Source organism: Dendronephthya gigantea, unplaced genomic scaffold (assembly GCF_004324835.1).
Source record: "Dendronephthya gigantea isolate DGI-Jeju-01 unplaced genomic scaffold, DenGig_1.0 000018F, whole genome shotgun sequence".
In the NCBI taxonomy this organism is placed as follows: Eukaryota; Metazoa; Cnidaria; class Anthozoa; order Malacalcyonacea; family Nephtheidae; genus Dendronephthya; species Dendronephthya gigantea.
This window is the reverse complement of record NW_021163028.1, coordinates 484,765-499,582: the sequence shown is the minus strand read 5'-3', so window position 1 is coordinate 499,582 and position 14,818 is coordinate 484,765. Positions and strand designations below refer to the sequence as shown.

Here is a 14,818-nt window from a genome sequence, read left to right as displayed (position 1 = left end):
GCCGCTAAAGTTTCTCGAAAATAAGCGTTTCGATCGCTACTGCACGACGTCAAATGGCTTCTGAATTTGCATGACTGTTCTCATAGGGAAAAAAAATACATAATTTATCCTTTTAGCACAAATCCCTCCCTCTATCGCTGTTGTAATTTTGAGGGAAGTTTGAAGAGCTAATATATCTCTCTAGCTAAATAACAAACCTAAACACATTGTGGATTCTTCTTCAGAAATCTCTCAAAACCAACCGAACTCGATAGTCTGGTCAAAATCTTAATCGCTATAATATCCCCCAACCCAGCAACAGCGCCATTGATCGCTAACAACAATAACAAATGGGTAAAACCTTCCTACCTTTTTAGTCAAACACTTATGAAGCTGTGGCAATATTCGAGTCGTAATATTGGAATGGATCTTTAACTTAAGTGCCAAGGGACATTCAATACCCTCATTTGCCTTATCAATATTTGCTTCATCTTCTTCGCCTTTAGAGCCGATTTCCTCTGAGGTATCCTTCTCATCCTCAAACCCAGCATTGCTTACAGCATCAAAATCAGGCTGACCTACAACGAAAAAAAGAATAAATCGTTAATACAAACAACTCAGCATGAATCAAGAAAAAAAGAGCATCAATACTCCAAAAGGACATCGATACTATATACGTAAACAAATTCTTTTGTAACAAAACTGCATCTTACAGCATTTCCGGGTGTGGAAAAGTTGCTAATTAGTAGTTTACTTTTAATTTTTTATGCACATGCATGTAGTGATTTGACATCGCTAGACACTTGCAGAATTTCGGAAATAGAAAAAAACGTTAAATGTAACGAGCAGCATTTTTTGGATAAAAAATTAAAGTAACCAAAACATCTCAACTATTTAAACCTCACAAAAAGTCTCATTTTGGGCATAAACTCCATTTATATTTGACTAACATCAAGAGGTTAACCCTAGACACATGATTAAAGCAATACTGAAAGAAAAATTGAAAAAATTGGTTGTGAATTGTTTTTGAAAGTTGTGGTTTTAATCAGCTAACTATATTTCTCATTTTCTATATATACACACTAAATATACCATTTTGACAGATGTAGCTATAGACATCTCCATCTTTAAGTTAATCTCTCAAAGGAGGGGACCATTTGTCATTTGTGTACAATGTCTTGCTGTTATACTTTAACTGAAAACCGGATTAAAACTTACCTTCATTTTCAATATCTGCATCTTGCAAGGATGTGAGATCAAAATGAAAGGATTCCAAGACGCAAACAACGATCCTAAAAGAGTGTTTGTGAAGTATGAAATTAAGAAAGGGTATATTCCCTGGCAAAAATGCAGTACAAATCACTCATTGACCTTCGAAAATATCTTCCTATATAATAGGGTTTTCCACCCTTTTTTAGTATATGTAACGTGGTCTATATGTGCAATGTAGCCGTTTCTTTCAAATTTCTTAAATTTAAGATGTTCAGGAGTCAGTGAATGCATTCTAATAGAAATAATAATAATAATCCAAAATATAAAAAATAATATATAATTTTAATATGGATTCAACAGTGGCTTAGGTAGGCTATAGCCCAAAAGTTAACACTTTGTTTTAAAATGATAAAAAACATTCTGATTGAAATAACCAAAAATATAATACAAAATATAAATAATAATATTACATTTATCAATAATACAATTGAAAATGAAATGAATAATTTGAATTCGAGGCTAAAGGTATATTCACCCCGCCTTGCACGAGACTGGTTGTCAAGACACGCACATCACACACGTAGCTTCACACGCAGCTATTTAGATGCACGCGGCTATTTTGATGCAGTAAAGGCGGATTTCCACTTACAGCGAAATCGTTCGCTAGCGAAATATTTGCATATTTTCTTTTGAATTTTAACAGCATAAATAAATTAGTTCGACTTGACTGTTCTCAATTCAAAAGAAAATATTCTAATATTTCGCTAGCGAACGATTTCGCTGTAAGTGGAAATCCGCCTTAAGTATTTACCTCACAACGACTTTTTGTATTTCTTTCTCCCTTGGCAACAGTCTTAAGTAATGACGTAGTAACGCGGAGTACTTCGGCCAGGGCAGTTGCGTTGCTATGGCAGCGATTGCGTTTATTGCCTCGGTGACGACATTGTGATCTTTCACTGCTTTGTATTCGTACACGAAATGTGTCACCAAAGGAAGGAGGATTGAGGACAGCGTTTGGTTTGGAAACAATGTTTCTGCGCACGCGTTACACAATCGCCGTAAAGCCCGGATTCGACGATGCACCTATACAATATATATTAAATAATTAAAATGTTTTTGGCTTACAAGATAGTATTGACTTTACATACACCTATAATACAGTTCTTCAGACGAAGTGCTTTTTTGAGAGGGTGATTTGATTGGTAAATAACTGAATAACTGCATGTATAACTGTATACGACTGAAAATTTATACCGCACGCACAAACAAATACAAACAACTTAAGTGCGATACAATGATAAAATTCTGATCACGCAGGGCAAAATGTCATTTTCAACTAGAATTTGAAGGCAGGTGGCGTCCACGTGAATGAAATTTCTGTGCTATTCGGTATTCCACGCATCAAAACTCACCTGAATGTGAACAATATTCTCGAAGAAATCGACTTCGGCGTCATCGCTTGCTAACGGTTTGAGTACATTCAATTTCGGATGATCAAATCTTTTCACCAAGCTCCCAAGAATGAGTACAAATTCGTTTCTAGATCCCTAGAAATACACATCCCTAAAAATGTCACTTTGAAAAGTATAAATATCAAATATACATGCATTAAAATCAATGCGACCAGATCTGGTATTTTTTGTTACCAGATTTGGTCGGATGCACATAAAGAGTCGCACCTGATTTTATAAATTGCCAAATTTATACCAGGCGGGGTCAGTCTAACTATATTTGAGCAGTTTGCGTCTTGGTCAGTCTAACTACATATTTTTTACCAAGCGACTGTTCGTGCTCTGACGAAAACTGCAGTAATTCTGAAAAACACACCTCGTGTTTCAATTTCACAGCCTCTTTTACAGAGGGTAATAGACCTCCAAGGACCAAAACATCGAACCAGTTCCCTGGCCGACTGCCGTCTCTTCCTTCAACCACATCAACCACCGTCCTTACAAATCCCATGGCGCTATACCTCAGTGCCAAGTCACTGGTTTTCATCGTTGTATACGTAGCGTTGAGCAACAATGGTATGACAAAGTCGGGGTCTGTCTCTGGCGCTTGAATCAATTTCCCGGCGCGTGAAAACGACTCTAACCTAGTAGATTCGAAAAATGGTAAACGTGAACGTCCCAAAATGGTAAATAACCAAAACGGTGAGGCAGGCAAAGGGTTGTATAAAACTGTACAATTAGGTTGACTCCAAAATTTTAATCGGTTAATCTTCGCGCTATACTTATAACTACACTTGACCTTAATGGACCTTTTGCATTATAGACATTTTTTTTATCTATGCAAGATAATCCAATAAAATCACCACAGCTGAAAAGAGCGTACTGAAATTAGTGGAAATGCAAAGTTTGGTTGCGAAATGTCATAAGATGCCGAAAATATCGCTTTGCAAAGTTTGCAAATTTGTATACTTTAGTTTAACGCACGGAAATTGCTACCACATTCGGGCCAAAAATGGTAGCAATTTCCGTGCGTTAGACTAAAGTATACAAATTTGCAAACTTTGCAAGGCCATATTTCCCGTATTTTACGACATTTCGCAACCAAACTTTGCATTTTTACTAATTTTGGTACGCTCTTTTCAGCTATGGTGATTTTATTGGATTATCTCGCGAAGATCAAAAAGTTGCCTATAATGCAAAAGGTCCATTTTCAATGCACTAAACAGCAGTCTTAAATATTCAAGGTTTCTATACATGGGGTCAGGTCTATACCAATACGTATCCGAAACTAATATAAATTAAAGAAAACTATATAATTTTGCTCCGAAACATGACTATTTCGGTAAGTTTTGTATATTCTAACCGTCATGCATCTCAGATGCTGGAAGGAATTGATTGGGCCTGAGAAAGTAGAGGTCGACAATTTTTCCCAGAGTTTTTTTTATTCCCCCCCCCCCAAAAAATGCAGTCACCAGAGATAGGCGAATAATAGATGCAGAGTTGCATCTCAGTGGGGACTAGTGCACTCACTTTTTAGTGCGCATGCTCCGAAGCGCCTGAGATTATAGAATTATTACCAATACTGCAATATATCTAATGTGCGTAAATTGCTATATAAATGACGATATTGTAAAGCTTCAATTATCAAAAATGTTTAAGCAGGCGTTTACCAAGAAATCCAAGTCATGTTGAACGTTTCAGGCACTTACCGAGCAACGCGTCGGTAAAAAAGCGGGTACAAAAAACCGCAATATTTAATTTCTATGCCCCACCTACTTCCAGCTCTGTATTTATTACTTACTCTGTGATACGTACCCCCAAGAATTAATAAAATATAACAGGTTGAAATTAAAATAAAGTGACCGGGATTTTGAAGTGCGCAAGCTTGCATCTTCTAACTGATCAACGAATACACTTGTTCTATTTCAATCAAATTTCATACGACATAAATGATCAGTGTTACCTGATTTCGAAATTCGGTTCATCAAGTTGCTTCTTGTCCCATGAATTGAGTCCATGTAACAATTGCGCATACTCGGATAAGGCAACTCTTTTTTCAGCTATACTGGTGAAAACATCGCAAAGTTCCGTCCGCGCAACTCTGCTGTGTAGACTGGAGAACAGTCTTGAAAACTGTCCGAAGAAAATCATTGGATCTGCAACATTTTTCAGGAGGTTCTTAATAGATCTAAGCATTCCAATTTGAGATTCTTCTTTCTGAGTCGCGTTTAGAATAGGCAGCATCAAGCGAACGAGCGTGAAGGACTGTTCAGGATCCACGATGTACGGGCTGATCTTTGACAACACCGAGAGCTCCGTACTTGATACAGGTGAGATTTTGGCCAATTTTCCTCTGGCTTTAGACATATCTTTGGTTGTTTGCTTGATGGATTTGTTGAGATGATCCAAAATTGTTGAAACGTGGGGCAATACAAGTTCAGTGCCAAAGGGGATTGAGGTATCTTCCAATGCATTCTTTTGGCTGGAAGACATTCGTATATGCAATAAGAAATTCTGCATTCCTTTCCATTTAGGTTGTAAATAAATAACATTGCCGATTTGATTGTTTTTCGGCGAGATTCGTTTCATACAGTAAAACTACATACATCCAGTGAAATGGCCGTGGGCTACAAATTATTCCATGCAGGGTATGTGCACCTGAATGGGTCTAAAATAAACGGCTCTGCCGTGTACGTGTAATAGAAAATTCGAGCTATATACAGTATCGCCATTTCAAATAGATACTTAATTCCTAACACAAAAAATTCATTAACATGGTTCTTTTAACTTTTTTTCTGTCTGTCGATTATCTTAAAAAAATCCGCACACTAGCACAAGAGTCAGGCAGATGTTGCGATATTCTTCTTTAGAAAAAAAGGTATTTGAAATGTGGTATCATAATTATAGTGATAGCTTTACGACTAAAATCGTCTTCTGGAACCAGCAAGCTCCTATATAAAAAGGGCTGTAAGTGTAAATGATAAAAATCCACAACTCACCTAGATTCGAAAGACATCTGACCTTGCTGGCCTTCCTCATCATGACTCGGACGAGCTTCGCCACCGTTGGATAACAGACGTTCGGCTATCTCCATCACCATAGTTACCACAGGTGTGCACACGTGATCTGATGCGAGACATGCGAATACGTGATGAAGCAGTCCTTCATCCGAACCGGAAGGCAAATAACCTAAAAGATGATGAAAGCGAGGATTCTTGCTCCAAGCGTTCAGAAGACGAAGCAACGAGGTTGGACTTTGAAGAGATTCAAAACGTAACTTTGTGATCTAAATAAAAAGAAGAATATTTCTTTATCTACGTCTGTTTGTTTGTTTGTAATTTTATTTTTCACAAATTGTCTAGCTTATAGAGCTGGTAGATTGGGTGGGGGAGGGGAGGCCGGTTGCAAAATTCTTTAGATGAGTGCGCACCCAGCTGATCTGAGTACAAAAATCAACCAATCAGAACCCAGATCCTCGAAAAAACTAAATTATCATTACTGTCATTACTTATGAGTTCGGCATTGTAAATTTAAAAACTGAAACTGCTGGACAGTATAAAACGCCTAGCTACTTTTTGGTAAACCTTTTTTGGTAGTTTGGTACCATAATTTTGGTAGTTTGGTACCAGTTTGAATTCGTTAGATACGGTCATTATACCTTATGTAACATAATCATGAAATTTTATCTATAATCGCATGATATACAAAAATCGTGGTGCCATTTACCTGAGGTAAAACCGCCGATTCAAAGACTTTATCCACAACGGAAGAAAAATCGTAATTTGGAAATTTTTCGAAAAACTTTGTCAGGCATTTAATACCGAGTTGACGAACAGCTCTGAGATTTGGCAAACATCGAGGGTCGACCTAAATAATTGAATAAGTTATTTAAACATAAAATACATAAAATTTAAACTAATGGACTAATCCCCACTAAAAGTATATAATCAGTGCGACAGTAAACAGCTATAAAATAGCTCAAATGGAAATTAAAAATTTGGTTGCAAAATACATATTACGTTGTATATACAATATTTTGCCACCAAAATTTTGGATTATATTAGGCTAGCGTACATACAGCATTGTTGTTGGATCTACTTGTTTAGTTTATATACTCGAATACGGATATATGTTTTCATCTATTTCTTTTTTGAAACTATTCACAACATTTTCCATAGGTTTAAAGAAGGAAACAAGAAGACCACGACCGAAAAAATGAACTAGTACCAAATGGAAGAAGTAAATTTTACAAAATTGATATTTAGTAATTAGGTCTAATAATAATATCATACCACATTATGTTCACGCTTGGAATAAATTCTATGACTATGCGTTTCGTCTATTTAATATTTCGGCAGAGTAATTCTCAGTAAGGTGGTGTGATCCTAAATATTGCGTCTGGAAACGCGGAATATTTAGACTGTTTGCTAGATTCCATGGAGGCAGCCTGAATACAATATTCCTTGTCCTCACCTTCTCTCGCTGTTCCAAGCTATCCTTGCATAAGCCCAAACAATAGAACAAAATCTCAAGCAAGTGAGGTACATATTGGGAAGCATGGGCACCAAGTACTTCAATTAGCTGAGAAAACATATTAAGGAAGCCGAGTTGTTTTCTTAAAGGAACCACCTTTGTTAAAACGACAACAGGTTGTGTTTGTCCACATTCTGAAGAGAAAAACACCTTCGTTTACTTTACGTTATTGTTCGACAAATCGGAAAATATATACACTTGACAAAACGATATATGTCTATCAACTTACGGTGTATTTCCTTAAAACCATGGGTTATCAAGTCAATGAACACCTTCATTTCGTCGTTATGACAACTATTCAGGAAGCGTAGCACCAGAGAACGTCGAGCGCCAGCACCAGATTTTCCGCGTGTTCCCGCCCCAGTCCACCTCTGCATCTTGCCGTACAGTATTCTGGGTAGAAAATAATATAAATTACCTATTATTGGTGATAAAAGATTCTTTATCAGGGTAAAAATAATCGGTAGAAAATCCCTATACTCAATTGCTTTTCAAGAGTGGGTAATCAAAGTTAATCTTTGTTCAACTGTGCGCAGCACGCAAAGAACCTGGGAACGGGGATGGGTTAGGGTCCGTCCCAGTCCTCTGTCCACATTTTGACCTTTTGGGTATCCTAAAAAGCCATGACCAGTGCAAAAGACTGACGACCATTGCAAAAGACTGACAAAAGACTTTATTCAACAACAAGCCCGCTCCCAGAGCTTACGATCCTCTAGCGAGGAAAGCCAGAAATTCTGGCTAATTTACTGTATTGTCTTACAACACTCCATACGGGGTGAACGACTAATTGTCGATTTTCAATTGTCGAACTTCAATTGTTCCAGAGCCTTTGTTTCCCTCAAAGCCAAATTTCAAGCGCATAAAAAACATTGCATTCTTAATTATAATATTGTAAAAAAAGACCAGACAGTTCAAAAAGTTACATTCTGCAAGACTTGAGCTAAAGGTGACTGTTAATGAATTTATCGTCTAATACATTTTGTTTATCAAATAAAAATGGGCAGCTTTCGAGCAACAAAAGTGCAATTTGTCTGCGCAATTTGTCTGCGCATGCGCGAGATTGTCGAAAGCAAGACGGTGACAGTGATTAAAGCTTAGATTACAACAGGCTTGAGGACGAAAATAAAAATGTTGGGTGGATTTTTTACATTATACTCTAAATCATATTATAATACTTTAATAAGCCGGCATGTAAGTATAGCGTTCATTTTACAACGATTAGCACCCCAACTTCAATTACAGGGGATTATCACTCCTTAGTTCTAGGGGATTTAGCCCCTAGGACATTCAAGCTAGGAGATTACAACCCTATGCCTATTTTATATCTATAGATAAATTGTGTACAATTTTGTAAATAACTATTACCGGAGTACTTCAACCCGACAACCCATTCTCCCACAAATTCATGTTAGCGTGTTTTATTCTGTTCTGCTAGTCGGAGAGCAATTGCAGCATTAATTGTTTCTGACCTACCCTATCCGCCACTGGCTAATATATAATTCTGATAATATAAGTTTCTATATGTGACTCGATCTTAAGTTACATATAATAGAATTTTGAAATCAATTCTATAAAGCTCAGAATCTATAGTCATAGAAATCCTATCAAATTTACGTATTCGTCTCCTTATTTTGTAGCTTTCAACTGTTTAAACCATTGGGAAACTGCCCGGAGACGCTATCACGCTAGAACTTTTTAGCCTATGGTTTTAATTGTCGCAACCGTGTCTGTTTTTAAGTGATATGTTTCTCAAAGAATCACGCCGGCATTGCGAAAACATGGAAAACATACTCAAGTCACAAATTCTCGCCCATTTCATAAAACTAGAGATCCAAGAATAGCGCAAAGTTTCAGTGCCCTCCCGATACCTAGGCAACCAGACGTCTGTCGCAACATATAGGATTTTGACTTTGCCAATAAAAATCTAAAGAAGCAGGTTAAACATAAGCCCGAACCAAACGTGATCAAACGGAGGTTTGATTTCTATTATTACAATTGCTCAATGCAGTACCACACACGAATATGGCAAAATTTGTATGCTTCCTTTAGCACTGTATTTTCAATAAACATTTGTTCTATAGTTATAGATGTGAATTAAAGAGTCGCGATTGCAGATGGTAGATTACTACCCACTCAAATTACGCTCGTTACGTTGGTCGCTCATGCAAAGCAGTCGCAATTTCAACTGCGGTGTAAGAGATAAGAGATCACGTAAGAGATGTCTATACATAAACAGCACAGCGTTGTCTCTTCCTAGCTCTCTGTTTAATGAATAATATACCGTCCAAATTATATCTCTGTCTTACTGAATTCTCGTAATGCATGCTTAACACAAAAATAAATTGCGTAGAATCTCGAGAATTTACTCGCTTTTTGCTACACAAATGTTAGAAGCAACACTCAATCGCTCCTTAAGTTTTCCATCGTGAATATTGATCAAAGCCGGATAGCCAATGCGAATTTGCGATGTTCGAGAAAAAGTCGGGTGTTCAGGGGTATATTCCTTTTAAACAAAACCATTACCACAGAAGAGCAATGTCGTAAAATTCACAGGAACGGCATAGATTTCTCGAACCTTTTCTATGAACTTAGCAAAAGGACGAAAGAATTGTTAAATAAGACAAGTAAAAATGATTAAAAAACCTTAATCTTCTGACCGTGCACAATGAGTCAATGTTCATATTAAACTGATGCAACAACGCTGAATTAATGTTCTATATATATACACAGATTGTAGAACGGACAGTTGATGTTCAGGCTATTTTTGTTAAAGTACATAATAATCATATGTAGTGAAAGCGTAAGGTCTAAGGACAATTTGCTAAGGTTTTACATAAATTCTCAATTTGATAGTCTTTTGACACTGTATTTTACACCGTGCATGCATGATATCAAAAGATATTGGAATTTAAATTAGTCATGCAAATATTGAAATTATCAAACATACTGTTCAAAACACAATAATTATAAAATTTTTGATAACACTGTTTAGATTACATAATTCAAGCAGGCTTTAACATGGCATTGCAGTTACATACGTGCATGAAACTAATGAGTTTGACAATAACAAAAACCACAGCTATTCTTGCTACTTTTTTTGACATTATCGCTGTTTTTCTCCGGAATATTCTAGTCGAAACGGCATAGCAATTTGTGCATGATAGCTGCAAAGATGAGAACACTCCCACGCGATTAAATGTGCGAGGCGCGTTAAATCTGGCATGCAAGTATGTTGCTGTTCGAGTCAGATGTGCAGAAAAGTGTTTTGCTAACCTCATCTGCGACAATATGCATGCATGGCGCAGCATAAATCGACATTTTGGTCGCGTAGCTGTCAGATACCCGGCTATTTTTATATTCAATTCCAACGTGAAAGTGAATGTGAAACCGTACACGTAGAGCCGACGATTATTACAATGAACATCAGGATATCATTGCATGAATTGGACAATCATTTACGACATTTGTGCACGCCATATACATGTTTAATATAAGTGATTTTTATTATAAGTCTCCTGTACATTTCCACAGTACTGCATGCATGCGAAATATTAAAATTATGTTTTGCAAAGGAGCGTTCGTGCAATAAGTAAGGAATTCAAAGGTATATATTGCTTTAACTCTATAGTTAAGCCCCGGTCAAACGAGATGAAAGTCGAGAAGCGAGAGTTGACCAGATGTTACCGCGCTCGTACCAAGGACCATTTTGTACTATTTAATTTGTATTTAATTTTGTACTATTTTTCTGAGCCTCTACTGCAAAATGCAGCCCGCTAGCTGCTTTGCAACTCTCATCAACTCCCTTGACCGACTAAAGGTACACGAACTCTAATCGACTCTCTTTTTCCAGCGTTGTATTTATATATATCGTGCGAAGTCACAGTGTCAGTGGTCGAAGATAATCTGCTCCTTGTTCTCCAACTAACAAGACTGGACGGTGAGAAGTTTGAAAAAGGTGTTCATACTTAAAGATGTCAGGTGGATTTCCACTTTCTAAAAATTGTACCAAATTGTCATATAGAGATTTTACCGGTCTCCATGCCTCAATCAGGAATCTCCGTCTGTCGTGATCAATTTCAAGGAATACACCTGTTCCATGTTTTTCGGGTATACCAATTCTTTCTTCCAACTCTCCGTTTATATCGTATATATATACGGTATGACGGTCCAACACGACTATCTTTATTTCATCATTCGAATAAAAGAATCGTATATTTTTAGACGAATCAATTTTTGGATCATTTTGCATGGATAAAGGTACATCAATATCAAACTTTTTTTCAACTTCATACGCATTCGAGTACTTAGATGGGTAACCAATTATCATTTTTTTATTTACACGATCTAGGAAAGCAATTTTTCCGAGTTTACATATTGCCATAGATACTGCCGGGGTAAAATGGTTTTTAAAAAAAGGTAAACTGCATTCAAGTTTTTGGTTCCCGCTCGAGTTAAATATGAAAAAGCCAAATTTAAACTTTTCACCTTCATGCTTTCTAGACGCCGTAATAACGTAGGTGTTATCGTATTCGTCAACATCCATCGCGCAAACTTTCCATCCTCTCGCAACTTCTTTCTGTGGATAAAATAACGGTCCCAGACATTTTCCTACCTCGCTCTTTTCTTGAATGTCGTCCCAAAGCTCAGGATTATATAGACTTTCGTCATGCGAAATAGGTTTCCGGACATAAACATTCGGTGCCAGTTTCGTAAACTTCATGGCAAGGTCGAATAAATCTGGCTTCATCGCCTCAACGGCCGTGACAATGTTTACACGGTTTTTGTGATGAAAACTTGTTTTCAGTAGTCCAGGGTGAGGGAAAAAAAGCTGGTTAAAATGCCGCAGGCAATCACCAACGCCAACGTTTGGATTTTTGGGATCTTCTAAAATTTTCGCTATCATTCGCACTTGATACGCCTGAATGCGATCTTCAAACGATAACGCCTCGTTGTTGAATGCTTTAGTGGCCATTTCCCTTGCGAGCATAAAATTTCTGGTTGACAACCTGAAATACTCACTCGATCTAGGTAGTTGAACGGCGTTTTCCAGAGCAATAGCATGGTTGTCAGAAGAATAAAAACCAGCGTCACTTGAGGACACAGCTTTTACTTCCGTCACACGGTCAATTGATCCTGAATGAGATAGATGTAGAAACTGGTACAGTTCGTTAACCCCATCTTGCAGAAAGCAAACGCTGCTCAGTAGATCTTTTCTTCCAATACCATTAAAATTACCTAGAACGTTGTCAAGTTCTCCCACGATAAAGCGACGAGATTCTTCGTCGCCGCCAACTTTGCCACCTTTGCATTGATTGGCAATCCTTCCACGAGTTTCTTTTCCCAAAAGTCCGAATACATGTCTCAAAACACTGCGTACTGTAGCTGTAGCTGGCTCGACCATGCTGAATTACCACATTTCTGAGCAGTGCGAGTGAACACTAAAATTTATCCCGTCTGTTTTCCTAGTATGCAAATCATATTTTAAAAGGTTATAACCCTGGCTTGTTTGCGTAGGTTGGTATTTCTAAAATGCAGCCAAAATTTAATTACGTTATCGCAAGTTAATAACATTGACAATAGACCTTCTCAGCTTGCACGCATTTCGGATGTTGTGACTAATGGAATAGCCAATAAAACTTAAGAATTTCAGACCATTTGACTTATTTCAAGCATACAAGCTGAAATGGTATATTGGAGTCCGCAGAGACAATCAGCCATTTTATAATAATTAAAGACGTACAGATACAGCTTTTATATTGTATTACTGCATGGGTTAAATAAAAAATGTTCTGTATTGTTTTGAAACTAATGATGTTATTGGGGTTACTACCACATGCATACAACTAGAATTGAAGGAATTACTTTAATATCTCTAACATAAATCAAATTGCAGTTCCCAGATATTTTTCTATAACGCGCCAATAAAAATTTTTGTAATGATAGCAGATTAAGAGCCTGGAATATAATAGCATAGCGAAAAGGAATGTACACTATGTTTTTAAATGGGTTAATTGATTTCTCACCTATATTTATGTTTCTTTAAATGGTCTGCATGCAAAAAATACCAAAACAGAATTCTTCAATAGACATATTTAAATCAGCGGGTAATCTGCGTAGGTTCATGTCTATGAACATCTATACATACTAGCTAGACTAGCTAATAGCTGTAATGGAAACTTAGGACCAAAGAACAAAATCTTAAAGTAATGAAATACATTTTGTATTAGTGACCAAACGTGGGTCATACATGTAGTATATAATGAAGTGAGGACGCGTCAATGGTTTTTCACGAAATCCATAGAGGCGCAAATATGCAATTATATATTTATCACCATAGTTTAATTTTGATATCATCATATTTCCATGCATGTTATAAACGGCGAAAAACATGGGCTAAAAACTAAAGGGCATGGTTGACTACATTGATACTCTGCCCAAAGTATTTCGTTTCATTTATATTTATTATTACACAATTTCTACAATTGCGCGCTATCAAGAATATGACCCCTATGTAGGCTGTGCTTTATGGTTCTACGTGACATTTTGAGCTTTAGCTACTAACATTGCATACTGTCATCGCCATCTTGAGCATTTTTTTGTAGTTGAAGATAAGCTCCTTGTTTCTCACCAGATAAAACAACTGAACCGTTCAAATGAGACGTTAGGGCAGGGTGTTGATACTTATCAAAGGTCCCAACCATAAAATTGTCTAAAAGTTCTCCAATTTTTGAAAATTGTAGCAAATTGTATCGTGGGAATTGCAGAGGACTCCATGTTCCAATTAGAATACGCTGGGTGACGTGATTTATTTCAAGGGATACACCTGCTCCGTATTCCTCCGGTAACTTAAAATCTTGTTCCAAGTCTCCGTTCTCACTGTAGATATAGACGGTATGCCAGCCTAAAACAATTATCTTTATTCCATCAAAATATGAGAAACGTATGCTCCTGGACAAAAAATGTAAACGAAGAGGTACTTCTGGCACATGAAAACCTTTCTCAACTTTATAGGCATTCGTGTTAGTAGATCCAATGTACACCATATTATTCACCCGATCTAAGATAGCTATCTTACCGCCTTTACTTATTGCCATGGACACTGCTGACGTGAAACATTTCTGACGAAAAGGTAAAGAGCACTCGAGTTTTTTGTTTCCATTCGCGTCAAAGATAAGCAACTGAAATGACCACTTTGAAATAACTTCGTCATTGCAATTTTTAGATGCAGTTATGATGTGAATGTTGTCTTCTTTATCGACATCCACGGCACGAACCTTGCACTCTCTTGCTTCCTCTTTCATTGGAGAATCGCAAAGTTTGCGATTTTCCTTTGAACGTTCAAATATTTCGAATGAATTGTTTCCCAATATATTTGCAATAATTTCTCCTTTGCTGTTTACGACAGAGCATCCAAGGGTAACATTTTCATCAAATGTTACGGAAACACTTGATGGCACAACTTTCACACCCGAATCTTTCACAACACGTTCGTATCCAAACATTGGATGATAATTTCTTTCGCCAAATGAAATTTTGTACCATTCTAAAATGCTCGGTTGCTCTTTCATAAATTTTCTCGCAATATCGAACGAAATTTGGTTCGTCACATGAACGGCTGAGGCATTTTTTAGGATCTTAGCACGATT

General features: G+C 37.0%; 1 protein-coding gene across 1 annotated transcript in view; it reads right to left on the bottom strand.

The window, feature by feature from the left end:
- Positions 1 to 14,818, bottom strand: part of LOC114520778 (small subunit processome component 20 homolog) — a 121,104-nt gene that overhangs the window by 91,738 nt on the left and 14,548 nt on the right. Inside the window, exons 10-19 of the mRNA XM_028541111.1 lie at positions 7,402 to 7,565; positions 7,113 to 7,306; positions 6,366 to 6,506; positions 5,639 to 5,925; positions 4,603 to 5,121; positions 3,019 to 3,283; positions 2,604 to 2,738; positions 2,003 to 2,274; positions 1,198 to 1,271; positions 349 to 557 (exon numbers count right to left, since the gene is read on the bottom strand). Of these exons, the coding sequence (XP_028396912.1) occupies positions 349 to 557; positions 1,198 to 1,271; positions 2,003 to 2,274; positions 2,604 to 2,738; positions 3,019 to 3,283; positions 4,603 to 5,121; positions 5,639 to 5,925; positions 6,366 to 6,506; positions 7,113 to 7,306; positions 7,402 to 7,565 (2,260 nt within the window). The remainder of the gene's footprint in view (positions 1 to 348; positions 558 to 1,197; positions 1,272 to 2,002; positions 2,275 to 2,603; positions 2,739 to 3,018; positions 3,284 to 4,602; positions 5,122 to 5,638; positions 5,926 to 6,365; positions 6,507 to 7,112; positions 7,307 to 7,401; positions 7,566 to 14,818) is intronic.